This window comes from Bicyclus anynana, chromosome 1, assembly GCF_947172395.1.
Source record: "Bicyclus anynana chromosome 1, ilBicAnyn1.1, whole genome shotgun sequence".
Lineage (NCBI taxonomy): Eukaryota > Metazoa > Arthropoda > Insecta > Lepidoptera > Nymphalidae > Bicyclus > Bicyclus anynana.
Window position 1 is genome coordinate 15,055,763 of NC_069083.1, and position 22,613 is coordinate 15,078,375.

Below are 22,613 nucleotides of genomic sequence, written 5' to 3' on the forward strand. Positions count from 1 at the left end.
CGTCGACCTCGATACTGGATGCAGGCAGCTCAAGTCCGTGGTGTTTGGAAGTCTTTACAAAGAGTTCAAGATGTCCAGCAGTGGACATCCATCTGCCAAAATATTATTTGCAACAGTCGATTAGACAAAAAGCTCTCCTAAGCATCCTGCAGGCTTGGTGGTAAACTTGATCGTGAGTGGATGGCGTAAGTGATAACTCGTGGCGGCTGTGAATTTGAATGAAAATTAGTTTTATTACAATAAAAGTCATCTAATTATCGAAAAACATTTATTCCTATAATATAGCAAAATCTGCATAAACACAAAGCAATCGATTGCAATATAATCATTAAAATAACATAACTAAATAATGATATGTGACTAATTTAAGATTGACTTAGCGCGACTTCACTGTGCGATGCAATTATACGAGTAGGTATAACTTATCCAAAATACTTAAACAAAAAATAGCAACAAAATAAAGTTCATTTATATAAATATAATTTAGAATTTCTCATTACGAGCTCCCTACTTGCCGTACGTTTTTATTAAACAGAAGGGGTATTACCCACGAACGTGCTGTATAGAATGAAACTAATTCAGTCTATAAGATATAATCCGACCTTAAATAGATAACTCGATCTTAAAGAGAGACTCGTTGTTTCTAACCTATGTTGGCAGATTTATAAATGATATTAATATTTAGGGTTCCGAACGTACATGGTACAAAAACGGAACCCTTATTCCTTTTATGCGCGAGTCAGTACAAAAACCATGAATTATCAAAACTGTTTATAAATAAGTGACTTACTCAATTTATAAGCTGTTTTGAAAAGTCGTAACTATACTTCACTACCAGTTCAGAAAGTTCAATGTGCACCCTTATGGTATTGTTTTGGATTTTTTTATAACAAATAATAAAGAACAACTTAAAGTTTTTTATACTTGTTATAGGAGTTAAGGCGCGTTGATCAGCTAAAATATTATAGTGTGAGATCCGGCATAAGAAATATATACCCTCATCTGTCATTTATTTGGAATGAGAAAAAAATGATAGAAAATATTCATAGGTTGCCTAGATAAATTAAATGATTATATATATTTTTTTTTTCAACTTATTTAATCTCATTCATTGAGAACTTATGAATTTGAAAAATCATACAGAAGTTTTATCACATTTCCAAGAGAATTGAAAAAATAAAGGTGGCTTGATTTCACACTGCAACTGTGGGGTTACAGTTATAAACAGTCCTGTAATGTTATTTTACAGTTATTTAGTCATCTAATATGTCAAATGAAAATTTCTTTTATGCTTAATTTAACTATATTAGGTTGCTTTTGGTCTAATTCATGGTTTCCTAGATTTTGTATGAAAAATGTGTCTGACCGCAATTTAACTAGGCAACTTTAGTATTTAAATTCTATCATTTATTTCTTATCACTAATAAAAAACAGATGAGGGTATATATTTATAATACCGGGTCTTAGACTATCAGCAGAACGATAAACTAATCCGTCGATTACAATAAAACGTACGTTATTATTTAAGAATTCCTTAGCCGATTCATGCGGACCAAGCCCTTAGTGAGCAATTATGTTAATTTAATAAATTATTTATTATTAGGCAGTAGTTACACAACCTTCGTCTAGTTTTCTCAATACTTTACTTTAATACAACTACCTACCAACTGATTACCGCAAATAAGGAGCTATATAAAAAACAATTTTTTAAAAAATTACATTTTTTTAACAAAAGGTCACTTATGGACAACAGTCTCAAAAAATAAGCATCTCACCATATTATTATGTTAAAATATACAAAATATATATTTTTTATATGTACACTATAATAATTATAACCTAACCTATAGACACAAAACTTAACCTAACAGGCATTACTTAGCTAAACCATTTTCCAAAATTAGGGGTGACGTAAGTATCAGAGAACGAGTTTGAAAAGTTATTTATGCTTTGCAATTATTATAACCGAAATCAACATCTGCATCGGTAGATAAGAAATGGCATATAGGTACATATAGTGTGTCCCGTAAATATCACGTGATAGCTGACATCAAAGCCTACTAAAATAACGCAATAAATGTTAGCCGAAATTTTACGGTTTTTAAGTTATATTGATTATTGTACAAAATCCACACCGTGAAATTTCGGCTAACATATATTGCGTTATTTTAGTAGGCTTTGATGTCAGCTATCATACTGTAGAGTAAGTCGTACTATTTACGGGACAGCCTGTATATCGTACCCTCTTTCGTTGCAACGGGATGAAGGCGAGCAATATGTAGGCAAAATTATGTCTTCATCTTTAGGTACGTATCTAAGGTCCATATAAGAATCATAAAAACTGTTTTATTAACAAAAAACAAACTAGTTTCGCGACCTCTGATAACTTTTAATATTTCCAAATAAATATTTTTAACACTTTTCAGCTTACCCGAACATTACCCCTAACTTAGGCTGGACAATTAATCAATATATCGAGTGAAACCTGGGCCTGTAGCCCTATGGCACGCCGATTCTCTTTCTACAATCGCTAACGCTTCAAAAATTAAAAAAAATGTATGGGAATGACATTCACTATCATCAGGTCACTTGATCAAGTTGTCGATCGGATCTGTTATTCCCATACATTTTGTTACTTTTGAAGCGTTAGCGATTGTAGAAAGAGAATCGGTGTGCCACTTGGCTAAGACCCCGGACATGACATTATTATTTCAATTATAGTTATAAAATCTATGATATATTTCATAATACAATGCAATAGAGATCCTCGTTTATTCCATCAAACGTTTCACTGAAATAAACAAGTTACTACTACTCTCAAAGGCAAAAAAAAACAGTCTTTGGGGAATAAAAGACTTATAGTTCAATAAGTATACTGAATAATGTAGTAGTGTCACTTCCTCGATCAATAACAACCCTCAGTCGCTTATTATCTACACGTAAAATTAATTAAAATTAACCATAACAGTATTGTACATTATAATTACCAAAATCATTATCACATACATCAAGACACTACACTAGGTACATGTTATAACAATACGTAATCAATAATTTAGAAGGCATGTAGAGATCATATTAATTTCTTGGCATCTTCAAGCAACAAGTGCAATTTTTAATAATCAAATAAATAAATCATTTCAATACAAAAATATTCGAATTTTCAACTTTCTTTATAGTACAGTGGTTTTGTAATATTCCAGAATAATATATTTGCCAAACTGTACTATATCACAGAGCTACATATATATATATATATTTTACTAGCTAGTTCAAAATTTTGGTAAACTCTCGTGATGTCATGGTAAGAAGCAAACATATAATTCAATTGTATACTTACTATTGTTTAAGTTCGTATAAATAAGATGTCAATAAATAAATTATAACGTCTCTTCCTCCAACAGAGCTTTTTAATAAGGGATTATTTCTCGGATATTTCCTTTTAATTAAGATATTAAAATACTCGTAAAAGTATTGTATTGTGATGTATTGTAACAACATTATAAAAATTCCTTAATATATATTTTAAAATCAATAGTAAACTGTAAAGTGTAAGTTATTATAATTGAGTACATTACTGTAAAATAAAATATAAATAGTTGCTTTAAATATTGTTAAAAAACGGGAACTTTATGGGAGAAAACACACATACTACAATCTTCATCATACTTCGCAGCAATAAAATGGTGTGTTGTCGCTAGTATTCGTTAACAGACATCTCGGAACATCTTCATATCAAAACGACCTGCTAGCCTATTCACTATTTTGGTCTTTATTATCAACCTATTAAAATAAACTTTAAATCAATTGAGAAATGTCTATCCTACCTACTGTATTATCCACCAGTAGGCACCGAATGACATGTGTTACATAGAATCTCAATTTCGTAGAATGTCAACTAGCATACGTCAAAGATAGTGAATTAGACTGCTATTTGCGATGGACGACCGCTATATCGCATGATTCTGGCATTGACACGGTTGAATTATGCAGCAAAATGTGATCTAAATGATTTAATATCACACATATTAGTATCTATTAACCACCAGTGTATTTTTGTGATGTCGATGTAGTAACTAGTTAGTGTGATAGTAAGCTCAGTCCTGAATTAGCCCGTCTAGGGAGGTACCAGATATTACACGAATACATACGTCAGATAAAAATAGAGCACGCGAAAGTTCAAGCAATTTCACAATCCGCGCGTTTTCAATTGAGGTCGATTTAGATAGGTACTTATCCTAAGGTACTTAATAAATTTTTTTTTATTATTTTTTTATAGTTTAGGGATATGTGGCCCACAGGGGGAGATTGCTTAAGAGCTTAATATCTTAGAGATCAAGTTAGCTTAATCCGCGACTGGCTAAGCTTTATGACTCCCGTAGCACTATTCTGTAATGATATTTTTATAACCCGACAGTGTGAGTTGTGAGTTTTGAATTCATATCTGTCTCCCTCTAAACCGAAATTATAATTTACATTAAAAAGAGTCTAAAAAGGACGAAACAAGAAAATAATTCAGATATAAATCGAAAAATGTTAGGTACAAAAGTGGCTAAGGTAGAGACGTGGACGTGGTATATGAGTACCAGGTGTTTCGGGCTATTATTACGAATCTTTTGACACCTCATTCATTAAAATAGTTTTAATAGTTTAGGCGCTACGGTGGAACATGCATAGATACATACATAGAGTGCCAAAATTACCCTTCCTTTTGACTTCGCCGTAGTCGTATAAAAAGATATGAGATCTATTAGAAGATCACACTGTCGAGTTATAGAACTATCGTTAGAGAATAGTGCTACTGTTTTGGAAATTTCGTATGTTGCAAAACTTAAACAGTCATCTTATCAATTATTAAAATTACAAAAGTAATCTTATACTTGCTAAGTTAAATATTTTATTGCACCACATCATTCATTATTTTCCTATATATGCACAGACTTTTGTACTTTTTAATTCATATTAACTATATAATTTCGCACATAATTCACCTAATTTTATTCTATTTAATAATTTTGTTAATCAGACGCGCCATTGAATACCGTTAATAATAATTAAGTAATCTATCACAAACTAAAATTACGAGCAATACGCGCACTCGAAAACCATTTCGCTGCTTTTTCGCATTTCGTTTACAATAGTTTGGATTTGGGCTTTGTTTAGTGAAAACAAACTTCGATAATAGTGTGATAGCTAATCTAGCGATTTGACCTTCCGAACCAAAAACTACTTATAAGTACCTTTACGATCCTATACTCTTCAAAAAGTATACAAACAAAACTAAACCAAACACGAGGATAAGCTATTAATATTTCTATTTTCAGTGTTTTTTAATATAGTAAATTAAGAGATTTTAGCGGAAGACCAGAGATCGTTAAACACAGCTTCTTCAGGGTTACCAACGCTACTGTAAAACCACATCAATAAAAACTAATTAAGGTTTCACTCCCGTTGAATCAGTATCAATTTAATAACTGCACAACATGAAACTGATCAAATCTTTTCTTAGTTTTACTATAAAAGATTCACGACATTTACTTATTGTGTTTTGGAATTATTTTTCAATATGATACAAAATGTAACCGCACAGTTTTTGTAGACTTTAGGTGAAAGAAAGGTGATGTGTATTCTGCGTTCTACGTTGCTTTAATCTATGTAACTTTATACGAGTAGCACACATAATGTCTGCGCACATAAGAGATCAGTAGCGCTATTCTGTAGATGTCTTTATCACTTCGACAGTGTGAGCTTCGAACTTGTGTCTACCGCTCTCTGTCTATAGTATTGTGTACACAGAGACATTGAGGTGAATTTGAAACTCGCACTTGCGAGTCATACAAAACATCGTTCCTAAATAGTTCGAGACTCACTCTGTTCAGTTGTAGACACATCGTTACAGAATAGTACTACTGTAGCGCTATTCTGTAAAGATCGTTTTATAACTCGATAGTGTGAGTTACGGATTACTATCTCTACCTCTGTCGTGCCATGACATCACACTATATCTTTAGATAGAGTGTTATGTAGTAACACCCATAAATTAGTTCTTCGCAAAAAAAAAAGTGTCTACTAGCCTATTGTGTTAGACAATGACTGAGACACTGTCGAAATATAGAAAAAAACATTACAGAATAGCGCTACAAATTGTGCTTCATACATTACTAAACTCATCTTACATAACTTGTAAAACATAGAATTTAGATCTTGTGAACACTGTCTACATTCGAGAGCTTTTAAATAAAGTGTAAGATGTAGGTATAGCAGCCAAACTTCAGTTCGCTCTGAACACGAGGTGTATGGTTCACATAGTTATAATAGTACAAGATCCGGCATAAGAAATATATACTCTCATCTGTTATTTACTTGGGATAGTAAATAAATTGTAGAAAATATTCACATTGGTGCCGTGATAGCCATGTGGATATGAACCTTTGCCTCCAAAACCGAAAGGCGAGGGTTCGCATCCGGTCAGGGGCATGCACCTCCAACTTTTCAGTTGTGTGCATTTTAAGAAATTTAATATTTTTTTTTTTATTCTTTACAAGTTAGCCCTTGACTACAATCTCACCTGATGGTAAGTGATGATGCAGTCTAAGATGGAAGCGGGCTAATTTGTTGGGAGGAGGATGAAAATCCACACCCCTTTCGGTTTCTACACGGCATCGTACCGGAACGCTAAATCGCTTGGCGGTACGTCTTTGCCGGTAGGGTGGTAACTAGCCACGGCCGAAGCCTCCCACCAGCCAAATATCAAGTGTCTCTAACGGTGAAGGAAGAACATCGTGAGGAAACCTGATACCTGAGAATTTTCTTAATTCTCTGCGTCTGTGAAGTCTGCCAATCCGCATTGGGCCAGCGTGGTGGACTATTGCCCTCTCATTCTGAGAGGAGACTCGAACTCAGCAGTGAGCCGAATATGGGTTGATAATGTATGTATGTATTTACATTGACACATTGCACATAGGTTGCCTAGTTATATGCATATGTTTTTTTTAATATAATCTCCTTCCCTCATTAGATAGCCAGATATAAACAGTAACAGTAATGTTATTTATATACCCTAATCAGTTATAGTTAATGAATAACAGATGAGAGTATATATTTCTATTGCCGGATCTTAGACCATAATAGTTTTGCAGTTCCACGTTTTAGAATGTCAGAAATGACGAGAAGTTTGGCGTATACTATACAAGGCAAATTTATCATTAAAATATAGTTGTCCAATTACAAGTATCACTCGCAGTGATATAAACGTATAACAAAATAAACTAGATAGTTCAAAGTATTGTCTAACTTAAAACTGAACTTCCCTCCAAATTTACGTAACTTAACTAGTAGTATGTTATAAATAACAAAACTGAACAGTGTGATCGTGTTCTGTCATATAAAAAGTGCGTGATATGATTTTGTCACTGCTTCGACTGAGTTTAGTAATGCAGTGACTAAAGTCGAGTGAGTTCCGTTTGTAAAGGATTTTTTAACGTGACGTCATGAAACAGTTGAAATATAGACCATCATGGCCGACAGGCTGGCTCGTAATGCCAAAAAAAAAATTAAAATTATCATGTAACCACGTCTGAAAAAATATGATATTTTTTTTTCAATCTAGTAGAACGATAATGAACAATTTAAGACCATTTAAAAAAGTGTCAACTATCCTATTTTAGGTGATTTTCTATTTCCACACCAATCGGCGTGATCCTTACCTCCTCGTTTCGATATGACAAAACAGTTTTCATTTTATTTGAATAATTAAAAACAATGATGCAGCTCACAATTTTACGCGCTTGCCTAGAAGATGCCTCGACTACGACCTACAATATGGGTATTTTTGAGTAAAAAATTACTCAAAAATACCCATATAGTAGGTTTAGGGGATAGGGAAAACAGGTGCGTTTAAGGAATTGTGACTCAAACCGATGAGCCCTACATTCTATAAAGATATAGCGCTATTACATCGTTCGTGTTTATGGCAGCTTCGTTTTTAGCCACATTTTAATTATGGCATTATATAAATATTAAGTTATAATTCGAATAAGATATTTAGTCGAAAAGTACGTCAACGCGTGTAAAATAGCGGATTCTTCGTAGTGTTTCATGTGTATTTGTCTTTGAGTCTATATTTTGTCTATGTTAAGTCATAATGTATATTGTAACCACATTGTCTATGACTCTTTCACTTGTCGACTAATGCAAATACGACATGGAAAAAGTCAAGAAATGAAAATAATGAGTGTCCGTAAATAACAATGAAGTCATACCTTCCAAGTCCATGTTGATATAAATCAATCATCTACATGAATAGATTTAGCTAAATTTTGCTGTAGTACTAAAAATAATGTCAGGAATATAGAATGTACTAAAATACTGTCAGTTCTTTACAATTAATGTCATATGCATTTTATTATAATTTTTTCAACAAATTTAATTTAATTTAATCGAACAATTGAAAGTTCAGTCTTAAGTTAGACGATCTAGTGTAGTGTTCGGGAGGGCTATTTAGTAACGATGTTTAGTGTAACACGCAAGTGCGAGTTTCGAATTAATATCTATCTGTCTTTGTTTAACACGATAATATAGACAGAGAGCGATAGATGCGAGTTCGCAACTCAGCTCACACTGTCGAAGTGATAAAAATATTTATTTTTTATTATACATGCATAATCATTTTAGAACTAATACAATTCATTTTAAAACACAAGTTCTTTAGATATTTTTTTATTATTTTCCTTAAGGAATATAACCCTAGAGGTATGGGAAATACCACCGAGTAGCCTGTATATATCGTTACAGAATAGCCTCCCAAATATCGCTCACAAGTGTCGAGTCCTACACGAGTTCTTCGCCGCTCAGCAAGAAGACACGGAAGGAAGACTCGTCCACAGCATCCGTGTACAGGCCCTCCTGCAAACAGAACACAAGTTCAACGATCATAATAAAGGCGAAGGATACAATTTATATGAAGGTAAGTCGTCCTAAAGAAAAGGAAATTCATGTTGCGTGATACAAATTCAGGTTTCTGTATACAGTACTTTTAGCAGAAGACTCCAAAAGTGGATTTAAAAAATAAGAGAACCAATGTCGAACAAAGATTATGATTCACTATATTTGTCAGGACAACTAAATTCACAAATCAAACTGTAACCAAAACAATATCCTAGAATGGAAGAGAATGATCTTAAGTGGAGTCACGCACTTGTGAACGTTGTGTGTAGGGTTTAGGGCGCCCTTGATAGGTTAACAAACACTCCCATTTTCCACTCAAGTCACTCTCCCCGCCTATCCCAAGTAACCCTTAAAATTACACAACAAGAAATGTGAACGGCTCGAAAGCCACGAGCATACTGAAACTGACCGTACGACGAGCGCCTTATATCGCAAGTCGTTCCCGCCAACCTACTACTTCCTACTACTATTTCCTACAGTACAACAATGAATATGCATGGATTTTTAAAGGTAACCCGGCGGTAATCGGCTGGCATGAACTCTTCGCCGCTGCTGCGCAAAAATATTACAAAGTATGGAGTATCATTGTGAAAGGTACCTGGTCAAAATGCACAGACGGCGCGTCAAGCAACATGTCAGCGTCGAGTGCGAGCGCGTCCGCTCTCGGCGCGCCCACCTCGCCGTCGCCGTCGCCCTCGCCCTCGCCCTCCGACACGGCTGAACACTGAGCCATCTGCCTATAGAATACACACGTGGTCAACCAAGGATGCTTGTGATCCACATAATTATGTATGACATGTCATATACGAGTACACGGAGTATAAGGATTTAATGGTTTTATGTACCACGTAGTTTCGTTCCCGCAGGAATACGGGGATAATATACCGCCTACAGCACTCTGGGGTAGTGTAGCTTTCCAACAGTAAAAGAATTTTTCAAATCGTTCCATACATACAAACAATCAAATCTTTCCTATTTACAATACTACGAATAATATAAATAATTGAAAATGAGTTGACTAGATTTAATTTTAGCTAGAAATAATAAGAGTTGTAATGCAAACAAACTTACTCGCTATCTTCATTATGCAGCACATTTCCATGAAGGAACAGATCACTTCTCACCGTATATATGTTGCTCTCTGACCCTTCTGATTGCTCCACCTACAGACAATACTTCAGTCTTGAATAGTTTTTCACGGCCTCCGTGGCGCAGTGGTATGCGCGGTGGATTTACAAGATGGAGGTCATGGGTTCGACCGCCAAGCGACTTAGCGTTCCGGTACGATGTCGTGTAGAAATCGAAAGGGGTGTGGATTTCATCCTACACCTAACAAGTTAGCACGCTTCCATCTTAAATTGCATCATCACTTACCATCAGGTGAGATTGTAGTCAATGCCTAACTTGTAGAGAAGAAAAAAACATAGCCATGCGGTATCTCATGCATGAAAAAAAAATAGTCCTGCAGAACTCTCATGCACAATTTTGTGTATAATTCCATTACACATTTATGTATGTATATACAGTTTTTACAGTTCCTGAACACACAGCTCGACATTATATATTATTATTTATTTAAATAACTTTCGTTAATGCGACTCAATGAAATGAAGACAATTAGCCGCCTTTGTTCGCCTCCGTTCTGACGCGCTAGTGACATATCTATCTTCGGTGATATACAGTTACAACAATCCGGCACATCAGTATGAGATACATACCGGCACGTCTTCCTCCAGCACGTACTCGTCGCTGGGCTGGTACTGCGGCGCGCGCGCCAGCGGCCACGTGCAGTGCGTGCGCGCCGAGTGGCCCTCCTCCTCCGCCGCCCCGACCTCCCCCGCCTGCGCCTGCAGCACCTCAGCCTCCCCCTTCACCTCCACAGCAGCGGGCTCAATGCTGCTGCTCTCGCTTGGTTCCAATAAACTTACCTGAAATACAAAATTAAATTATACTAACATTTATTTATTTATTTATTTTTATAGGGTACCAACAGGTTATGACAATTAAAATTGAGTTTTACAAAAACATAGATTAGTGAAGTTGTTGTGTCATAGACCCACTTATAGGTTACCTCAACATGCGTAATTTAGTACTCGAATAGATACATAAAAAGAATTAAAAGAATAATATTATATTATATAATAGGTTAATTCGACTAATTAGGGAGAAAACTGTTTTAGATTTGCGTTTGAAAATATAGATAATATTATATTTGATCGGCTTAGCTTTGCCGAAGTCAGAGTCTGAGAATGTGAACTGCTCAAAACTTGTAACTTACCACAAATCTAATTTTTTCATTGTTTTCTGTAGATGCGACCAGCGGGACTTTGTCCTCAGATTTGTGGACTTTCTTCATGTGCAAGTATAGTGAACTCCTGTTCGAGAAACTCTGCTGGCAATCTAAAAATATGTTTAAAAGACATTAACGATTTTTAATAGAAAAAAGTATCGAGCGAGTTTATGTTCAGAATCCCACATGGTCGATTTTGATTGAGGCAACTATGACTAAATTTAGGGTCAATTTGCGCCTGCGTGTTCCTTGCTCGACGACCACGTAGTACAACAAACACACACACAAATGCCCAGTCAGTCCCCTACATAAGACGCGTGGTACGACATATAGAGTTGAACGAAGAGACGCGATTGAACCAAAAAGTGAGCGATATTTTCTATGCCACGCAATAGTCTCAAACCGCAAAATAACATAATCGCTAGTATCGCACCCAAATTCACGAACAAAATTGTCCGTCATTTTTAAGGAGCACAAGCTTAGATTAGGTATATCTTATACTAAACTGGAAGTTTACAGACAACTATGTAACATCGATTCTAAAGTTTTTATAATAGAAAAGTCTAGCGAGGCAGGTCCTTAGGTAAATAGTCTGAGGCAATAATCGACAATATCACACAACGACAATGTCTTTTTCTCTTCACGGATATGTCGACAGACGACGACGCACGCAAGGCCGACTGGTGGCCAGTAGGACTGGCCAGAGTCAGTGGTGGCCAGTAGGACTGGCCAGAGTCAGGGGTGGCCAGTAGGACTTTTTTTTTTTTTTATTCTTTACAAGTTAGCCCTTAACTACAATCTCACCTGATGGTAAGTGATGATGCAGTCTAAGATGGAAGCGGGCTAACTTGTTAGGAGGAGGATGAAAATCCACACCCCTTTCGGTTTCTACACGGCATCGTACCGGAACGCTAAATCGCTTGGCGGTACGTCTTTGCCGGTAGGGTGGTAACTAGCCACGGCCGAAGCCTCCCACCAGCCAGACCTGGACAAATTAAGAAAATCTCAATCTGCCCAGCCGGGGATCGAACCCAGGACCTCCGTTTTGTAAATCCACCGCGCATACCACTGCGCCACGGAGGGCGTCAAACTGGACTGCGGACTGGCCGCAGTCAGTGGCGCACCTATGGAGGGGCAGGCGTGGCGGGCGCGGGGCGCGGCGTGGCGCTGCACGTGGTCGCGCAGGTGCTCGCGGCGCAGGAAGGCGCGCCCGCACGCCGCGCACGCGTGCTGCCGCTCGCCCGTGTGCCGCCGCGTGTGCCGCAGCAGCTTGCTCGCCGTGCGGAACGACCACCCGCAGTTCTGAAACCAAACACTACGATCGTTACAATCATTTTATTCGCCTCTTCTTCTTGTCATCAAGAGCGTTCTAAAACCAATCTGGACGTATGGCTTAGAGTTGTGCGGCACAGCCAGTCATTCCAATATAGAAATACTCCAGAGATACCAGAACCTAGTATTCCGCACAATACTAAACGCTCCTTGGTTCACTAAAACAACAGACATGCATGAATATCTCGAAATACCGACAGGTAAGGAAGAAATAACTAAAAACGCAATAAACTGCTAGAGTACACAAACAGTCTTGCCAAATTGCTAATAACGCCTGGTAAGACGAAAAGGCTAAAGCGATCCACCGTGCAAAGCGATGTGTGGTGGACCAACCAATGTATTACCATAACACGAAGAGGCGCTTAATGTAGCGACCTCCAACCTAGAAAAATCACTGATGGACCTAAGTAAACAAAAAAAAAAAATTTGTCACTTGAGATACTTTCACGCACGGCCACGGGCCACGGGCACGCCAGCGACTCGCGCGCGACCGCCGCGTGTGTTGTACTGACCGGGTAGCGGCAGGGGTAGGGCCGGTCGCCGGTGTGCGCGCGCGCGTGCTCGCGCAGGCGGCACGGCTGACGGAACACGCGCGCGCAGCCGGGCCACGGGCACGCCAGCGACTCGCGCGCGACCGCCGCGTGCGCGCGACTGTGTGCCCGCAGACCAGACGCCCAGAAGAAGCGACGTCCGCATTCCGAGCAACTGCACAGTCAATTTAGATTTTAGACCAAACGGAATTTTTCTTGCAAATTTTTGTTGTGAATATGAACCATCTTAACCGACCTTAACATTTACTATTGTACAAAAACAACATTATTCTATTCTATTGACAAGATTTTATTATTGTTTAAATCTTTTTGACCAACTTAAATAAAGGACGAGGTTCTCAATGTAGGTATGTTTTTTAGAAGCCAAATTCCACACTTAAGATTTAACCTGTTACCTGTAAAATGCCTCATCAATTGTATGTTCATCGTTTAAGTGTTTCATGAGTTCCTCCTTGGTGAGATATACCCTTCCACACGGCACCTCCACGTCATTTTCAAGGAGCCTCTTGACTGGACACTCTGATGTGGTATGTCGCTGTGTCTTCCCAACCTTACCCTTTTGATGTACACTCATATGTTTTTTTAATTTTTGTTTAGTCACGAATTCTTCATTACAATATGATATGTCACACTGAAAAAGTTATTTAACTATTACAATAAATATCCATGTTTATTTTACTTTTTCTTTTAAGGTAATTTTTCAAAAAATCTTTGTAAATAAAATTGTTGAATTTATGGAATTATGGTTATAATAGTAATATTATTTTTTATATTTAATGATAATAATACTTGACACGATAGCAATTGTAAAAATGTTCCCTGAACCTAGACTACTATATTATCTATACTTTTTTTTGTCTGTTTGTCTATATTTAATATTGACTATTCATCACATAGAAACTACTGAATGAATTTAAACGAGACCTTATTACATACAAGGTTATAGGATACTTTAGTTGGAAAAATTTAATCAGTACTTAGAGGAATTTTGGAAGCCATTTTTCTATACTATTAATATTATAAAGAGGAAAACTTTGTTTGTATGTATGTTTGTTTGTTCGTAATGAATAGGCTCAAAAACTACTGAACCGGTTTTAAACATTTTTTCACCATTCGAAAGCTACATTATCCACGAGTAACATAGGCTTAATTTTATTTTGGAAAAAATAGGGTTCCGTAAGATTTTTTGGGTTTTTCAAACACAAGGTGTAAAAAATCAACCAGAAAGGTACATGTAGGGTAGGGATAGGGTAGGGATAGGGTAGGGGTAGGGTAGGAGTAGGGGTAGGATAGGGGTAGGTAGGGGTAGGGTAGGGGTAGGATAGAGGTAGGTAGGGGTAGGATAGGGGTAGTTGAAAGTTTACATCGAGTTTTACGCGGACGAAGTCGCGGGCGTCCGCTAGTAATTTATAAATGTATAAAGAAAAGATTACCTTATATATGGAAGATATTTTAGTTAATTGTGCTGGCTCTTCTAAATATGCTGGTTCTATTGTATTGCCAGGCTTTTCAGCATCATATCCTATCAAACTTTCATCTGTGTTATCAACTGTAAGAAATGAAAATCAATGTATAAAACCTGTATCAATGTACAATGTACTGTTTGTACCACCACTAGTTCAAAATATCTCTTACTTTGTTTAAGTATTATTGTTTCAGGATTCTCAATAAAACACCATGTTCCCCTTGCCTGATTTTCTTTATCTTTATTTTCCAATAAAGGGTCACTTTCAATTACTGGAACATTCTGCAAAGAAAATTGTAATCTTGTATTGTTTTAGTTAGCTGACATAAAGGTAAATGCAATTCTCTGCAATAAAATCTGAGTACAAATTTTACATTAATGATTGACTAGCTGAAACAAAGCGGTTTCACCCGCATGGTTTCAGTTCCGGTAGGAATACAGAGATAATATATAACCTATAGCCTGCCTTGATAAATGGGCTATCAAACAATGAAAGAATTTCTCAAATCAGACCAGTAGTTCCTGAAATTAGCGCGTTCAAGCAAACAAACAAACTCTTTAGCTTAGAATATTAGTATAGATATTGCATTGCTATCAGTTTAATTTAAGATGTCAATACAACATACAAGTTTTATAAATAAAACTAGCGGACGCCTGCTACTTTGTCCACGTGAAATTCAGTGTATCAAAAAATCCCGAACGAACCATCTAGTCCAGTCCAGCTGTGCCAGAGATTACCAAACAGACAAAGAGACAAAATTTTGAACTTGAGTTGGGAGTTATTTATTTTTTTTAAATCACAGACACACTTTAACTTCATTTATATGTATTGATTCATAGAATTTTATATAAAAAGGAATCCTTCATTCCAAGTAACAACACAACATTACTCACAGACTGACCTACAATCTGAACAGCTCTCAAAATTTATATAAATTTCGACTCTGATAATAATTATTGAACTAATAAACTGGTTTATTCATTTTGACAACTGCCAGACCTCTACCAGAGCTTTGGTATCTATCTCCGGCCTTCTTTACAACTTGTTGAACCAGTGATAAGCTTATACAGCTTCAAATAACAATCTTCAAATATCAATTTTAGTCACAGATATAAAAAGAAAGAAATTCTTCTAACAAACTATAAGTAAATTCAGTTGGGAAGTTGGTTGTTTTTCCTGTGACTTGGAAAGAGAAGAAATATCTTAGCATTCCATGGATTCTTTGTGCGGGCACTAGGTCCATCATGTGGCAGAGAGAAAAACTCAGAGCAGATTCCCAGATTTGTGTAACAATGGTGTAGGGTTCAAGACATCCTTGACAGTCAACTAAGCCCTCATTCGCACGAGAGATTTTTTAACAGACAAATTATGAAAAACTTGCATACCTGGTTTATCACATCACCTAAAAGTAGTGTTCCTATATTTACAGTTTGATTTTGGCCAAATTCATTATCTGAAAGAAAAGACACAATCAAAATTAAATTTAATTCATCTATTTCAGTTTTATTTATGAGATTTATACAAGCATATTCTGCAGAACAAAAAGAAACATAACAAATGCTCTTTAAAATAATATAATAAGTCTTCTATCTGCATTACTAATGAGCCCATTACCAAACTCGAAGTTTCCCAGGTTTATGTTTATAAATAAAATAGCATTAGATTAGTAACATTAAAAATGGTTTGTCAATAATACACATTAATAACAATAAAATACATTGCACTGCTGTGCCATAACACTACACTGTATCAACGTCACACAGGCTTGGCACCTCCTTCAAAGTGATCAATAGGTAGAAAAAATTATATTATTATTTTTCCCTTTTTAGTTTTGTGGTTACATTAATGTTTTGAAGTCAGTTATATTTAAAAAAATAATAATTACAATAATTTTATTAAGATTTATATTTTATATTGATCTATTTTCTTTGTTATTGTTTTTCTTTTGTGCTTTAAAGAATATATATAAATAAATAAGAATTCTTCTTTCATGGTAGGTAGTACTATCAAATTATTAATATACTGATGGTGATAGAAGCTTATTTTTATATTTCAACACCAGCTGCAAATGTGGGATTGCCAGATATGCAACTGCCTTTAGATGGAAAAAAAATGTAATTCAAAATGCACTTACCATTTTGTTGTATAGTATTAAAATATATTAAACTGTTATGTTCACTAATATTTTCAACCACCTCTTGAGTATTGCACTGACTGACTTCTACTTTAGGTACTAATTTCTCAATGGAACAACCACTGTCATCACAATTTTCAGACTTCTGTTCTTCTACTGCATTGCTTTTAGGGTCAAGCACAAAAGATGGTGCCAGTAGAGATTGCACATTTTGAGATTCAGGTTTGTGTACTATTAACGATTTGCTAAGCACAGGCTTTCTTCGTAGAATGTTGGGCTTGGATTTCTTCTTAGACTTCATATCGTGAGACACAAACATTATTGTATTCCATTTATTGCCATTACCATTAGCAACTGATAACAATGAGATTTAACAAGTAATAACCTATAACGCGTAAACATTTAATGCTACAAAACTTATACGATTGAACATACAAATAAACAATTCGCTCAACGGTAATATAATCCAATACTATTAAACGGTGTATTCGCAGCAACATGAATTCAGACTTTTGAATTAGCTCAAATGTATTTTACATCATACCTTAACATACCATTACCCCTTACATCTTAATAAGGATCCGGGATAAATAAACCCGGTAGATATCAAACATTAAAGATATGAAACTAATTAATGAAAAAATTCATGGTTAAATTCGAAAAGTCCAAATTCTTTTTCTCAGCAAAACACTAAATAAAATTTATAAATACACAGACGACAAATGAACAAAGAAGGAAATAAAATAAAATGCACAGATTAATATGATACTACATTAAAGTGCAAACTGCAAAATAGTATCTTAATCATCTGTGATTAGTACCTTCATTTGGATTTGTCGTCTGTGGCATAATTATAATAATGTTAATGAAAATGAAAATGAAAATGAATTTTATTCGTTTTATAAACATTACATTACATAGTAGGGCTGAGACCTTCTTTTAAGTGAAAACCTGTGTCAGAAGGTCTCGCTCTCGCTAGTAATTAATATATTATTATACGTTCTAAGGAAATAACACATCAAAAGAAAATGAATTGAAAATGGAGTACATAAGTGTGTGTGAGTGCGTGCGTGCGTGTAGTTGTGTGTGTGTGTGTGTGTGTATGTGTAATAATTATTATAAGTTAATGACTTTCTGTGCTGTTTTACAATACAATTAAATTAGATTAGAATCCTTAATTATAAAAAAATTAAGCTTTGTGGCATGGGTGCTCCGTGGCTTTTTAAACTTCTGGGTTGTGGAGTTGTCCCGGGTTCCGGGTGGTTGTTATTGATGATGATGTTAATGAGTGTTAATGACGTTCTGTGCTGTTTTACAATACAATTAAATTAGATTAGAATCCTTAATTATAAAAAAAAAAATAAACTTTGTTTAATAGGTAAAAAAATAACTATAAAACATAGCTTTAAATATTGTCGTCGTAAAAAAAGGCCACTTAATATGAATTTGAGGATAAGTGAATGAATTAGGCTTTGTCACCTATATGTATCTAAGGAATTCGGTATGAAAAACTAATTTAAGAACAGCTTTTAGCTAACATTTGATACATAATACTAGTTAGTTAAAATCTTTTTTATTAGGATTACGCCTATGTTTTTCCATGTCCGTTTGTCCGTCTGTCTGCGGCTTAGAGCAAAGACTAATACTACTAAAAAGCTGTATATACATTAAAAACAAAAATTAGCATGGGTATGTACATTAAAAATGTAAACAAAGTCGTAAAATAAAATCTTGAAAAAAGTTTTTTTATGAGACCTCTAGGTACTTGTAAAGTGGGAATGAAGTTTTTACGCGTTTATTTCATAGTGTGGGGTATCGTTGGATAGGTCTATAAAAGATATGAGAGGTATTTTACCAATAACTTTTGATTGAAAGATCTGTTTAAAAAATATTAAGCTTTTAAAAGCAAAACTCAAATTCAGCCAATCACAGGTACATAGTCTGAGGCTGATATTGTTTGACAGATAAGCACTATCTGTGATCTGATTCGTAGTATTACCCTAAATTAATTTACTCTTTGCGTATAAGTATCTTATATAATCTATTAATCTGTGGCACCCGGCGGGCGGCGGGAATGCAAATGCGGAAGGTGTCAGGTGGTAGTGTTTATTGTGATGCTCATTTTAATTTAAACTTTGAAAATCATGGAAGAACTATTTACTAATGTGGAAGATATAACTGATCCTTCATTAATGGACAATATCCTTGCAAATTTGGAGGAAATACAAGCTGAAAATGAGGAATTTATACAGGTTAGGTTATATTTTTAGCTCTTCGTTAAATTTTTATGGTAATAAAGAGATAAACTCTTCGTTTATCTCTAAAAATTAAAAATAATGTGCTGGTTTGTTTGTTTGGTAAAGGTTCTGGTTTATCAACCAGGACCTACCACGTGAAGATCTTTACTCTACTTTTCTATGTTTTTATTATTTTTATTATAATTATAGACTATGCAGCTTTCGCTGATGCGCCATTTAGTGATTTTGAAGTTATCACATCCTCAGTGTGTGTTAAAAAACAACTCTTATAAGGGTTACAGACAAGCATGTGGACAGTTTGTAGATAGATACAGCTCCTACAAGCTCATTAAAATAATATTCTTATGACATTGTTTGACAACCTCTGTGATGCAGTGAATATACAAGGTGGAGATTCTGGGTTCAATCCCCAGCTGGGCTAATTGAGGTTTTCTTAATTGATCCAGGTCTGGGTGGTGGGAAGCATCGGCCGTGGCTAGATACCCACCTACCGGCAAAGACATACAAATTAAATTGTAGTCATGGGCTAGCTTGTAAAGAATAATTATAAAAAAAGATTAGAAGAAGAGCAAAGTCATTATTTTATTGCTCATTTGTCATCCACCCTTCTAAAGATTCTCAGTATCAAGATTATTGAGTCCTCATGACATGATATGTATTAATAAAGATTATTATTTTAGGCATTGTTGAGTAAACAAGATAGTATGATTGTTACTTGGCATCAGCCATGGTACCAAGAGCTTAATTGTCTTACTAGACGTTTGGAACAAAGTGAATTGGACAACAAAGCAGAAAGGTTTAGAACTGATACCATAAGCTCTGAAGAATGTAAAATCATAAAGAAAAATTGGAAGAAATTTCGGAAGGTATGTGTTTATTACATACTAGCTACACAAAATCAAATGTAAACTTTGAGCTCCTATTTCACCACACCACGAGGGGTTGAATTTTAAAAATTCTTGAATTATTTATATATATTATACATATATATTTCATATTTTTTTTATGATTTATGAGCAAATTTTTAAAACTGTACAAGTAACTCTAAAAATAACTCCACCTCTATTTCACCCCTTTCTATTATTTTAGGGTCAAAAAGTACCCTAAGTTTGCTCCAAGGTCCCATTTAACATTATACTAAAATTCATCTTGATCAGTTCAGCCGTTTTGCATTGAAAAGATAACAGACAGACTTACTTTCGCATTTATAATATTAGCATAGACTAGCGAACGCCCGCGACTTCATCCGCTTTTAGACCTCTTTAAAACAGCCCTTATAATTGTATCACTGTAAAAATGGAGTAACTTCTCTCATTTTCCAAACATTTCCCTTCACTGCTCTGCTCCTATTGATTGTAGCGTGATGAAAAGTGTACTATAACCTGCCCAGGAGTATGAAGAATAATTGTACCAAGTTTCATTAAAATCCATTGAGTAATTTTTGTTTCTATAATGAACATACAAACAAACAGACAGACAAAAATTTTTTTTTTTGACATCAGTATCAACCACTAATCACCCCTTGATAGTTATTTTGAAAGTATATTTCATGCACAGAATTGACTTCTCTACAGATTTATTATAAGTTTATATTAAAGATTTTCCTGCAGTTCTAGACAGGTCAAGATTTTTAAGTACATTAGAGATTTTGCTGGTATGCCTATTGCCTTAGCAATTCATATCCAATGAAAGATGTGTCTTACTAATATTCAATTTCCTCATTTATTTTTTTTTAGATGTTTGGTGTCCCAAATAAACCAATATGTCTTGCAAGGTGGAGAAATAAGGATAAATGTAGATCACCCTCAACACCTGAAGAAATTGCTAGAAGATTTGTCGTATCTTTCTTAGCGCAGGGCTTAGAAAGAAATCTTTATCAAGTGTATAAACATGTTGTAAGCTATTATGGTAGCCCAACTAGGGGCAGATACAGGGAATATGAAGAAAATGTAATGAGAGTGTGCCTTTATCATTATCCGAAATATGCATGTCTATATTCATCAGCAGTTCTTGGTCGAGACCCTAGAGGAATTTATAAAAGACTTGAACAATTGTGTAATGGTAAAATTGCAATATTTTAATTTATCTATACTTATAATAAATCTGTAGAGAGGTCAATTCTGTACGTGAAATATATTTCCAAATTAACTATCAGAGGGTGATTAGTGATCAATATGATGGCAAAATGCAACTAGTAAAATTTTTGTCTGTCTGTCTGTATGTTGTTTATACAAAGAAAAACTACTCTACGGATTTTGACAAAACTTGGTACAATTGTTCTTCATACTCCTGGGCAGGTTGTAGTATACTTTTCATCACGCTACAATCATTAGGAACAGAGCAGTGGAGGGAAATGTTGTGAAAACAGGGGATGTTACTCCAGGCACTGCCATCTGCCATTATGTTTTGATATAGACTTACTAATTAAATCCATATAGAAGTTGGTATTTTCGTTACTCAATAACACGAAAATGAATGAATATGATAGAATAGATATGAGGCTTACATAATGGATTGGATAAGACTTATTATTAGGTTTAGTTTTTTTTTTAATTGAAAAAAGTAAATCTCTCACAGATCAATCAAATATTGATAGAAAATATTTTATAATCTTTTACTTTTTTAGGAAAACCTGACAGAAAACCGATAAAATGGACTTTAACTTTAGCAACAAAATTTTTAAAATTGCTGCTAAATTACACAGGTGAAACTGTGGTCGACAATCTAAAACAACGAAAGTTCGACAAGTCAGTTTGGTTACAAATAGAAAATGATATGGATCAGCAATATCTGTGCCTACAACGGTTTTGGTATGATGGACTTCATGCACAATTGTTTGTGAAGGCAGATGTAAAAGGAAATAAAATAATAAAAAGAGTTTTAAAAATGTAAGTATTATGTAAAACTTTTATATACAGATAATAGAGCCTCAATAGCTCAACGGTAAGAGCAGTCGGACTCGTCACAGTCGTCGAACCCAGGACCTTGTAAATCCACAACACACACCAGTGTGTCACGGAGGCCGTCGTTTGAAAGAGTATACTTTCAGATTGGTCCCATTTAATTTTCATGAAATGTTTTAATTAATATGTCACTGACTTGGCACCACTTTCAAAGTCATCAGAAGGTAGCACATACAATGTTATTTTTTTGTTAAAAAGATTTTTTAAACCTGTTTACGTGAAACCAGTTTTAAATTACAAAAGTTAATTAAATTTTTTTCTACAACAGTTGCTAAGTATATATTCATGTTGTTTTAGATTGAGGCTTTTTCCATACAAAGTTTGGAGTGATATTAGATGGAAAGAAGTTGCTAAGCATTTCCCAGATGCGTTTAGTCATCGCTTTTTATATCAACGTTGTTACAAATTTGCAGCCAAATCTTTTGATGGACTGAGGACACATCCATTAGAAGAGGTAATAAGTAAAGGAATAGAACTAATTAAATCAAGACGTAACAAGAGATTAAAAACTTTAGTTTTTAATGAAAATCAGGAATTAGAAATAATTAGATATCCAAATAAACTAAAATTTTAATTTTTTCATTGTTTTTATTAATTTTTAATCATATCCTTTTGCACTCTTTCATCTTTTTAATACTCGCAACTATTACATTATCTCAAACAGTGAAGGAAA

The 22,613-nt window shown here is 35.0% G+C and overlaps 2 protein-coding genes across 7 annotated transcripts; one reads left to right on the forward strand and one right to left on the reverse strand.

The window, feature by feature from the left end:
* Positions 1-254: 254 nt before the first annotated feature.
* LOC112044247 (zinc finger protein 76) lies at positions 255-17,445 on the reverse strand. 5 transcript variants are annotated; one of them, XM_024080025.2, is made up of 13 exons: positions 17,274-17,445; positions 16,720-17,104; positions 15,971-16,038; positions 14,755-14,866; positions 14,553-14,668; positions 13,515-13,750; positions 13,081-13,273; positions 12,361-12,538; positions 11,225-11,346; positions 10,665-10,874; positions 10,018-10,109; positions 9,545-9,683; positions 255-8,904 (listed from the first exon to the last, which is right to left on the reverse strand). In XM_024080025.2, the coding sequence occupies exons 2-13, from the start codon at positions 17,036-17,038 to the stop codon at positions 8,830-8,832; spliced, it is 1,860 nt and encodes a 619-aa protein (XP_023935793.2). In that variant the 5' UTR covers positions 17,039-17,104; positions 17,274-17,445; the 3' UTR covers positions 255-8,829. The 5 variants fall into 5 exon arrangements, with proteins under 5 accessions (XP_023935793.2, XP_023935791.2, XP_023935788.2 ...); XM_024080023.2 differs by having other exon boundaries at positions 16,720-17,073; positions 17,264-17,445; XM_024080020.2 differs by having other exon boundaries at positions 17,264-17,445.
* A 1,310-nt stretch (positions 17,446-18,755) lies between these two features.
* On the forward strand, positions 18,756-22,518 carry LOC112044260 (uncharacterized). Of its 2 annotated transcripts, none has more exons than XM_024080057.2 (5): positions 18,756-18,971; positions 19,658-19,843; positions 20,714-21,038; positions 21,604-21,865; positions 22,238-22,518. In XM_024080057.2, the coding sequence occupies exons 1-5, from the start codon at positions 18,864-18,866 to the stop codon at positions 22,512-22,514; spliced, it is 1,158 nt and encodes a 385-aa protein (XP_023935825.2). In that variant the 5' UTR covers positions 18,756-18,863; the 3' UTR covers positions 22,515-22,518. The 2 variants fall into 2 exon arrangements, with proteins under 2 accessions (XP_023935825.2, XP_052739214.1); XM_052883254.1 differs by having other exon boundaries at positions 18,840-18,976.
* Positions 22,519-22,613: the final 95 nt, after the last annotated feature.

Coding starts and splice junctions, on each gene's coding strand:
- LOC112044260 (XM_024080057.2), top strand. CDS start 18,864: ATGGAAGAACTATTTACTAATGTGGAAGATATAACTGATCCTTCATTA. Junction 21,039..21,603: donor ACTTGAACAATTGTGTAATG/GTAAAATTGCAA, acceptor TTACTTTTTTAG/GAAAACCTGACAGAAAACCG. Junction 21,866..22,237: donor ATAAAAAGAGTTTTAAAAAT/GTAAGTATTATG, acceptor ATGTTGTTTTAG/ATTGAGGCTTTTTCCATACA.
- LOC112044247 (XM_024080025.2), bottom strand. CDS start 17,038: ATGTTTGTGTCTCACGATATGAAGTCTAAGAAGAAATCCAAGCCCAAC. Junction 13,751..14,552: donor AAATATCTTCCATATATAAG/GTAATCTTTTCT, acceptor TAACTTTTTCAG/TGTGACATATCATATTGTAA. Junction 10,110..10,664: donor TGCTGGAGGAAGACGTGCCG/GTATGTATCTCA, acceptor TATTGTCTGTAG/GTGGAGCAATCAGAAGGGTC.